The following is a 10538-nucleotide window of genomic DNA, read 5'->3' as shown; positions in this document are numbered from 1 at the left end:
AGATTTCAAATTTTGAAAAATAAAAAAAAAAATTAATTTTTCAAAAGATAAAATGCTATTCTGGTGATTCTATTTTTTGAGGGCTATTTTTGTGACATAAATTTAGAAATGTGCTATTTTGGAAATTTTCCCAATCGGTTATTTGGTTTTCTGTTTGGCCCAATGTTGGTGAATTTGCAAGAATTTTTAAACCGAATGGCCTCTTGGCCCTCTTCATTCTTGAAATTAGATTACATCTACATTATAGTATTATACACTTAGGGCAAATAATAATAATGAACTGATAACTAGATTAACTGGACCAATGCTTCATACAAGTACATAGGCCACACTGAGCTAAGCTTTTCGCTAAGTTAGAAAGAATAAATGATTAGTAAAGTTATAAATAAAGCAAAAATCACAAGACGCCCTTCAATTTCTAAAGAAAATCCTCTAAAAATCTCTATCTCTCTTTCTAGATGAACTGGCGCAAAGGGATCAACATCACACTGATATCATCCGATGATCCTCGTGAAACTGAGAGATCGACAAGCTTCTTACAGGCTAACAACAATGTCTTCTTCTCAATTCCTAAGCAGAAGGGACGAGTAATGTCTACTGCTTCTTGGTTACTCACTTTGTCCCATAGACCATCCGATGCCAAGATCAAGAACTCGTGCTCCTCATCGATTCTTAACGTCTTCGTCTCTGGTTCGGCTATAACCCATTTCTTGAGATCAGCATCACCTATCGCTCTCGACACAGCTAAAGATCCTTGTATCCTCCAAACACCACGAAACGTATCAACATATCCGCCCTGCAAAAACAATTAATCTATTTTTAGAAACCCTACTTTCCATATATATCAAACGTTGTATACTAAAAATAGAAACTCGACTAAAAAGTTGAGATTCTCACCGTGGTTTCAATTCTTGTCCGCTCATCATCTCTAGAGGGACGGTGGTCGGAAGAAAGAGCCTCCGCGACGCCTCCCACGCTCATAACGGCGCGACAGTCACCAGCATTGGCGACCACGAGGTTCCCGTCTCTGAGCATAGCCGTGACGCAGCAAGAACCGCCTTTAACGTCTTTCCCCTTGAGAAACGCTGCGTCTGTGGTCAAGTAACCGCGTTTCACCGCGTCTGCCACGTCAGACTTATTACAACCAACCACTTCTTTTAAAACGTTATTGTCTAAGTTCTTGGCCGCAAACTCAGACGCGTTGACTCCTCCGTGACCATCGTAAACTCCGAATATCGCATGTCTGCGATCTCCTTCGAGATTGGTTATAGCGGAGAAGCGATCCTCCATAGCTTCTCTCCTTCCTCTCTTACAGTAAACAGAGTAACCATCTCCTATCTTCTCCACCTCTCTGCTCTCCTTCCTGAGCGTTGTAACCGCGATCTCCGACGCGGTGGCAATCGGTATATCGAGCCTCGTGGGCCGTTTCCTCTTCAAAACTCCTCCGGGAGGAGACTGCGTGGAAACAGAGTCTGACCCGAGGACTAACGGCGCAGGAGCGAGTCCGGTCGGTGGTCTCTTGAAACGAAGACGAAACGGAGATTTAGGGGAAGAAGCAGTGAGAGAAACGGTTTCATGCGGCGAAGAGAGGATAGAAGCTTTGTTGTTGCAGAAAAGAGATAACACCGGAGAATTGCAGACGGCGATGGAACACGACATGGTTCTGTTGAGAATGTTTATGTTGAAGAAGATTGATCTGTCTCGCTTGTTTTGTCTTCCTTGCTGTTCTGTTTTTTTTAAGGGGAGAGAGAGAGGAGGAGAGGTTTAAATATAAAGGAGAAAGAAGGTGTGAATTGTTGAATGAATAATGATAATTGAGTCCGTGTTTATCGAGCAATTCTCTTTAGTCTATTCCATTGACTTTCAAAATGACGTATACGCCCCTCTTGCAACTTCCATTCCTCCATTTACGGCTGCGTGTGTCCTTTAACTTTCTACAAAAAGGATATTATTCTGAGGAAACAGATAAGCTAAAATAGAATCCTGCTCTTGTTGACCAGATCTTTTTAAAAAGGAAGAAAAATAATTATACTGTACTTCTTTTGATTTTATTTTTTGTTTGAAAATACTTCTTTTGATTTTGGTGATTTTATTTTATAAAGCTATGTTTTACAAACAGATAAATAAATGTATGTAATGATGAATATTTGAGATAATTTTTTAGTGTAAAATTGACTGGATATAAATCTAATATTAATTTTTATATCATTTCTTTACTTTTACCGAAATTAACATTTATAAAAGAACACAATCAACGTTAAAAACCTAGTGAAACAATTGTGTAAAATAGGGGAACTTTCCTCCCAAAGTAATACATAAATTGTGTAAAAGACTGAATCATTCAAGTTTCAAACAATTTATTTTTAGTTTTATAGAAACAAATTATGCCTAGTGGATTAAGAAAAGGTCTCTGTAGCATAAAATTCAAGGAAAGACAGCAAACCCCAAAAGAGAATCTGGTAGGACAAGACAGTAATTCACCTCCCCCAAAACTAGAAGAATATAAAGTAAGCAGTTTTGTTGTTTTAATTTGTGAGGGTAAAACGGACATTTAAAGTTGAGTCAAAAACACGTCTAAAAGGAAAGGAAATAAACAACAATCTGGACATGTGGCGTTTCTACTAGGTAACGTATCTGTGTTAAAGAAGTGTTGATCGATAACTGTCCACCTTTTTTCAACTCATTTTCACTAAATAATGAATGAAGACAAATTATAGGACCGTTTCTGGGGCCCTTTAGAGGCTACAAGTTGCAATTTGATTGGATGAATTTATTTTTCGGGCTGGTCGCAGCGCAGCTTCTTAGCAAGTGACCGTTGAGGACTCGGAAGAGTCTTCTTGATTTGTTTCTTTCTTCCTTTCTTGGCTTCCATTTGATGATTGTTGTGAAATTAGTTATCACAATTCATACGAGGTCTTCTAATTTAACAAGTCTCCTTAACAGTGAAATTCTTTTGTACGAGTTGTCACAACTATTACTTGTAGTTTCTAAAAAATATCTAATTTAAAAACATAGAAAAAGGAAAAAACAGAAAAAGATGAAGAGAAACTATTCTGATTTAACAAATTTTACAAAAATCATGAGATACTTTTGTAAAATTTTCACTGTGATTAGTTTTAGGCTTTTATTAGTTGAAAGTTAATTATCAAATTAATTTATAATAAAACTATGTTTAGGAGATACTCCAGAGAATATTTTATCACTAATAATGTTTTTAATAACATATAGATTTTTCTTTTATAAATTGTATTCGTTGGAAAAATAACACTATATAAAGCGATATTTATGGTTTTGTAGTCTGATGAATGGAGAAGAGTTCAGAAACAAAATCTGAAGACGAATAGAAGAAAAAGAAAATTGAATTGTTGTTGTTGCAAATAAAGCAGTATTTTGTGCAGAAGCCGATTCCATGAACCAGAGCCCCTACAACCACAAAATAGCGAAAATCCACTTAATTCAAGCAGGGATACTCATGGCGGCAACAGTCACCCTTAACAAGCACGAATACCGTCGAAAGAGCAAGCCCGAATCCCAATAACCATAAATAAATTATCTCAAAATTCCTCCACTATCCAAAATCTATCTAATAGTAATTTATCTCAACAAGCATAACTAAATAACATAGCATTTATTTGCACATATATATGATTTAGCTATTCCCTCGCTCGTTCACGAAATCTATCTACTACTGTAGACAATTAGATGGGTTCTGCATGTACTTTTCAAACGCAATCACGTATATATACCATCATTATAAGCAAATTGCCATGAGTTGAATAATCATTAGTTTGAACTTTGAATCATAACAATAGTCAGTAAAGGTATGATTGTCTGATTGTGTTCAAATACTGTTTATGTTTAGCTTGGGAATGAGTCACATTAAGACCCCAACTTTTACGATTGGACTTGGTCATAAGATTATTATATTCGTTGACTGTTAATTATAAGTTTTTAAGTTATTGTATTGTACACCGTTTTATTTTACTTCAACCGTTTGTTTTTGTTTTGTTCTTATTCTTTTGGTTAAATATCGTAAATTCGTAATCTGTTGGTTCACCTTCAAATTGTCTTGAAATTTGTCTTCTTAATAATACGTATTTTAAATAGAAATGTGCCATAAGAACGTACTTCAGACTAGGGTTGAGTAGTTTGGCTGGTGCTGTTCGTCTCCAGCTGTTGAACTTCCTCTTAATATATTTTGTTTCTCTTGTACTTTGTTTTCTCAGCTTCTCTTTGTTTCTTCACTTCGGGTTGTCTCCTCCGTGTTTTGTATCATCATAGATACTCTATATTTTTCTTCTTTTGTTTACACGTTAAACACAATCTTCACTCATTCTTTCTTTCTTTGTTTGATTTTTACCTTGTCCACCTTAGAGATAAGAGAGAACACACTTTTCTTTAATTGTCTACATTGCTTCTAGTTCCTGTTAATCTCAAACACACATACTTATAGTAGATTCTCTCTACTACTACACATACTTTAACAACTACAACTTTAGACCTTACTTCTACTATAAACTCTAACAACAACTCTACACAATACTTTGATTATCCACTATACTGAACTTTGTTAATTACTAATGTTTTTTCTCAATAGATCCTGACACATTCTTAACAACAATCAGTGAATAAGTATGATAGAGAGCCTCACGGATCACAATTATATGTTTGGTTAAACGTACCAACTTACAATAAAAAGCAAAACTATAATTCAATTGATACATTTGGTTGATAAATGGTAATCAAATCTTAAAGCAACAAAGCAGCATAGAACAACTGGTTCCAAGTATCAGGGAGACCAGGAAGACACCAATGGCTACAATCAGATGAACGATCAGGATTTTTCTTTAGAGAAGGATTGAGATCTCCACTGTAGATTGAAGGATGACCGTCAATTCGAAGAGCTGAAAGCATAGATATATCCATCAATGAGACATGAGATTTCATCTCTTTCACCACTTCGTCAATCACTTTCTTCTGGTCTACGTATGAGCTTGTTGGGTACGATGTGCCACTATACGGCGTGGTTTGACCGTAGCAGGTTTTTCCTCCTTGAGTTATCGTTGAAGCTTTTGCTCCTGAAGTCCACTCATTTGGACTGCAACACATTTTCACATCAAGTTCGTATAAATCAATATTTACTTTCTAGCTTTTATGTAAACATGCAATTTTGAAATCCAATAAGTTAATTCGACAATTTGATGTATATTAAGAAAGAAAGAAAAACTAAATTTTATAAAATTATAACAAGGGAACAGTATTATTAAATATTATAGGCATGATAGGATACAACATTAATTGTTATGTTGGTTGTAGATTATAAATCATCTTGCTTTGCAAGCTGCAAGTTGCAATGAGGAGAAGCTTTCTCACTGGCATAACTAACAAATGGACTATCATTTGGAAACACACAACTCATGTAAAACAGACTATTCTCATCGTTATCCTTGTAAGTCTTTTTTCCTAAAGTTAGTAATGCAAAAGGTTTTTTTGGTGCAAATGTTAAAAATAATGCAATAATGCAATACTGCAAAAGTTTTTCTCTTTTAGCCGTCAAATCCATCCCACATTGCCACCAACCCTGAACTTTTTCACAAGAAATAAAAATCTCGTTTTGAAATGCTGAAATGGAGATCTTTGCCATAAGCAACTACTTTTTGTTGGAACGTTAATACATTAACGAAATAAGTAATGCAATTGTTATGAGCACGTATTTACTTACATCTAGATCTTTTTTGGGTAGCTAGCGAAAATGAGGCCACAATGTAAAGTGCTAGATAGTAGTTTGGTAGCAACTAGAAAGCCCTATATATAATTAATATAGTTTGGCATGATCTAGCAACAGCCTCGATTCAATGCATGTGTTTAGCTATGTTTGTGATTGTGTTAAAAAAAAATGTTTAGCAATGTTTGTTATTTTTATTAATTAAATACGTTTTGGTAGTTATTTTTTTATTTCATACGTAGAATTTATTTTATATCCATTGTTATCTCCAAGTTTTTAAGATCATAGCGCAGACCGTGTCAGATCTAACTCATATATATCATACATGACATTTGGGGTTTTGTGATAAAGTTGATTCATATAATTTATTTGTAAATAATCAACACATGTTCTTATACATGAATTAACCTCATCACAAAACCCCAAACCTCATATATATATATATATCATAAGTAAGTTACTAATTTGGAGATAACAATGAATACAAAATCAAAATTAAGCTTAGAAAATTAAAAGAAAAAACAAGAACGAGAGAGGGACATACTTGTAGTGTGTGGGTGAGACGGAGAGGAAGAAAACTCTAGCGAGGGGCGAGTTGATATAACGAAGGACCCAATTAGACCATGTTGTTAGTCCTTTTCGCATTGCCACCAACCTATCCATGTCTCCGTAATATCTCCCTCCTATCTCCATCTGCTCCCACCTGTGTTACTCACTCCCACAAAACTTTCACTTTTCACCCAATTTACCCTCCTTTATTTACCCCCAAAAAGATCTGTATAACCCCTTAACTACATGATAATTCACCTTATAGAGGTTACAATGTAGCTTACCCTCGTAGAGACCCTGTGTGGCTCCACCAATGACCAGTGTTGAACAGCAGAACGTCGGCCGTGCGCCAAGCGTCGGATGCATCGACAGAGATTTCATCGAGTTTAAGAGTTGTCTTTCCGTGAATTTTTTCTATGTCTACAAGATAAGGAGCTCTATAGAATGATACTTTAACGTCGTAATCCTGTCATTGATTCATCCATGTAAATTTATTAGCAAAAACTCTAAAGTAATACGAGGTATGACTTACGATTTAAAGGGTAATTAACGAATAATGACCAGAGAATGAGAGAAAGCAAGAGACAACAAGAATGAATATGGATGCTGATATGAACGATCTAAGAAAAAAAATGTGATTTTTTTTTTTGTGTCAAATGTCACTTTTCGAATTTCAACTAATTTGTAAAGAAAATATCTGAATTGTTTTCGGCAAACTAAATTTGTTTTCACTCTGATTGGGTAATAGATAAGTGGGACGTGCGAAAAGCTATACTAACTCCGTTCCCGAAATCAATATGTTTCAGATTTTTTTTTTTGCACAAAGATAGATTTTCTATATTGTTAAGGTATTTTTTTATATTTTTGAGGAACATTAATTGAGAATATTTGAATTGATTAAATTTCATTGGTGGAAAATTATTGGAAAATGTATAATAAAGTAAAAAATAAATTAAATTATAAACATTTATTAAATTTTTAATAAGCGTGCATACTCTATAAAATCTTAATTAAGAGGAACATGTTTTGTTACACTAGCTAGTGGACCTTACTCTAATCAGTAGATATTTCATCTAAGTATCTAAAATATTAAATATTTCATATTCATGCACAGAATTGCAGCAGTATAATAGAGTACTATACTTTACAGTGTACATAATAGAAATTAGAATAGTAAATGATGTTGCTTTCGAGGGTATTTGTTCAATTATTCCTTTTATTGGACCAGTGAAAGTGCCACCGACGATGTCAAGTTGAGCAGCTACTCAGAGTGACAACGACGTTTGGAATTATACACTTCTGACTCAATTTTCACGAGTTTAATTGATCCAATTCAACCGACAGTATAAATTTGTGTTGGAACTTACAAGTATCTTGAAGGTTGAGAGAGGATCTTCATGGATGATATGTGTATGAATGAACGGTGCTGATGAAATCATCATGCACATCAACGACTCCCACTGGTTCCTACCCAATGAATCACCTACGAACATTATTGTTTTGTTCCTCATCTCTTGTAAAAACTTCACTCCATTAAACCTGCTTTGCAAAATAAAACCAATTACACCAAGTTAAACTAATTAATCATTGCATCGACCTCAACTAATAATTAGACAATTCCAGTAGAAAATTTTTAAAATGGGTGTCTTAAATCCCCTAGACTATATTTACGAAGTGATTTTGCCACATGTCATTTCTACAATCAATTTCACAAAACAAATATGACTACTGAAATTGATGACATGTCTTATACCTTAATATGACATGGACAATTGCATTTAATGTTAATTTATATTTTTGGAATTTTTTTAAAAAATATGGAAATAACTCATAAATCATCATTAAAATAAATATATTCACATATGACATTATAAATCTCGAAATATAATTTAATTATATATTATTAAATTATACAATTTTATTACTAAAATTTTCAAAAATGTATACAATTTTTTTTAGAAAATTATAAAAATTTAATCGTAAAATCATTATTTTCTTATATATCTGCAAATTTTATAAATATTGTTTAATTTTAATTTTTGGTAATTATGCAACTTTTACAAATTTATTTAATATATTTAATTAAAATAAATAGATAGAAAAATCTATCTAAGATTATAAATTCAAATATATAAATTACAGAAAATTTACAATATTAATAAAATTTTATTTTAAAATATAATTTAAATTTATCTGTTAAAAAATATTTTAAATTTTTTTACTGCACATGGCGCATTCAGAGATATAATTATGTTTAATTATTAGTTTCTCAAAATCATAGAAAAAAAGAACATTAATTTTTGAGATATTTTATGTAACTTTTATAATGACAGATACAAAGTATTAATTTACTAATATATTTATTTTATAATTTGTTAGCATTTAAGTGAGATATTTTTATATAGATGCTCTAAGTAATTATGTAAATAGCAACAAACTCCGCCAACAGCAAATCAATTAATTCGGTTTTGTTAATGCATTTCGAATCTTTTAAACTTGTACTTATTGCACCTCTTCCATAACTTTTTTTTTTTCAAAGTAATACATCCCTGACTTACATGTTTAATTATACAAACTGTTAAAAATGTCCATAACCATAACGATAAGATTTTGTATATATATATATATATATATATATATATATATTGTAGTCGTTCTATAAATGTGTTGTAATTTATGGGATCACTGATATTATCCAAATCATATAGAGAAATACCATATAACAGTTAAAAAAGTTGTTGTCGCTAGCCTCTAAAAAATTACCAAAATAATTTTCATTAAAAGAATTACTTTTTGGGTTAATTAGTCTAAATTAGAATTTAGTTTTTTTTTTCTGGGAAGAGGTTATAGGGTTTGGGGATTAGGGTCTAAGGTATATAATATTTAATTGGAGTTTAATTGTTTTTTTTTAAAATATTTATTTAAAATAAATATAATATTCATTAAGAATAATTTAATCTTTTTATTCTCTAATGAAACATCTTTTGTTCATTTTCTTTCTTGTGTGGTATTTTAGTCATAAATACTTGTTTTATGGTGTTTTAGGAGATTTACCAAATAATATATACTTATATATGACATCAAACAAAATTTATGATGGAAACTGCTTAAAATTATATTTTCATTAAGTTACTAAATTTGGAATATTAAGAGTAAATGAATTTGTCTAGATTATTTTTTGTAAGGATAATCTTATGCATGTTTAAATACTCGAGGACATATGACAAATTCGATATAAATATTCCTTCTAATAGAATAGCTAGTGATAGTGAGTTTTGTTAACCTTGGGACGTCGCAATTGAAAGGTTTCCACCGGAACTTGAGATAATCGGAGTCAGGTCTGCCGTAAGTCTGGCAGTCGAATCCCCGATCTATCATTCCTCCGCCACATTCTTCCGCTCGGTAAAGTGGTTAGGTCTCATCCCGTACCCACTTGCCGGCGAAAAGATCACAGCTACCTCTGTTCACCGGGAAAACCGCCCGACGTGGATGCTTGGCGAAGTTGCTGTGGTTGCTGTTGTCCAGAACCGGCCTTCTCCGGCCAAGAGGGAGAGGCGAAGCAGGAGTGGCGACTTGGAGAAGGAGAAACAAGAAGAGGAAAGTGAGACATTGAAGAGCCGACATTAAAGAAGCTTGAAGGGAGTGAAGGGAAGAAATGTTGTTATTATATTTTGTCCTTTGCATGTAACTTGGTACGTTGATACGTATGTTTTGAGGACTTAATAAAGCCTCAACGAACTGCATCTTTAAAAAGGACAAAACTATACGGGGGCTGAAATTTATTTCAAAAAAATATTAGGTGTTTTTAACTTGTTTTGCCATAAATAACCACATTGTTACGAACGTAATCAAAAGTAAAAATTGACAGCACAGAATAACGAGTAAATATAATAAGTGTGGAGCCCACTATCACTATGTTCGCACAGCAACTTCAACTTTTTCATTTCTATATAAATTGATCATTTCGATCTATTGTAACATCCATCTCAAAAACACAATCTCTTCTCCTTTATAATAAAATTTCTCTCTATTCTAGTGTCATCTTCTTCGTACGGGTATAAAATTTTGCTTTGTTTAAATTCCCGCGATACAATAAAATTTCAGTTCTTTTTATAACAAGTTATCAGCACGATCGTTCTGCAATTCGGTAAAATTTATTGTATCATATATACTCTGCTATAATGGTCGGTATACCGCATGTACTATCATTTATATTATGTTATAATGGCCGGAATACCGCCTATATTATTTATTAATAATTTAA

General features: G+C 32.9%; 1 protein-coding gene and 1 pseudogene across 1 annotated transcript; both read right to left on the bottom strand.

Moving 5' to 3' along the window:
• Positions 1–270: 270 nt before the first annotated feature.
• On the bottom strand, positions 271–1811 carry LOC106446984 (probable protein phosphatase 2C 25). Its single transcript, XM_013888822.3, has 2 exons — positions 898–1811; positions 271–796 (listed from the first exon to the last, which is right to left on the bottom strand). Exons 1-2 carry the CDS (start codon positions 1657–1659, stop codon positions 455–457), a joined length of 1104 nt encoding a protein of 367 aa, XP_013744276.1. The 5' UTR covers positions 1660–1811; the 3' UTR covers positions 271–454.
• Positions 1812–4561: 2750 nt separating this feature from the next.
• LOC106448769 lies at positions 4562–10275 on the bottom strand (annotated as a pseudogene).
• Positions 10276–10538: the final 263 nt, after the last annotated feature.

This window comes from Brassica napus, chromosome C4, assembly GCF_020379485.1.
Source record: "Brassica napus cultivar Da-Ae chromosome C4, Da-Ae, whole genome shotgun sequence".
Taxonomy (NCBI): domain Eukaryota; kingdom Viridiplantae; phylum Streptophyta; class Magnoliopsida; order Brassicales; family Brassicaceae; genus Brassica; species Brassica napus.
This window is presented reverse-complemented; position numbering and strand designations above follow the sequence as displayed.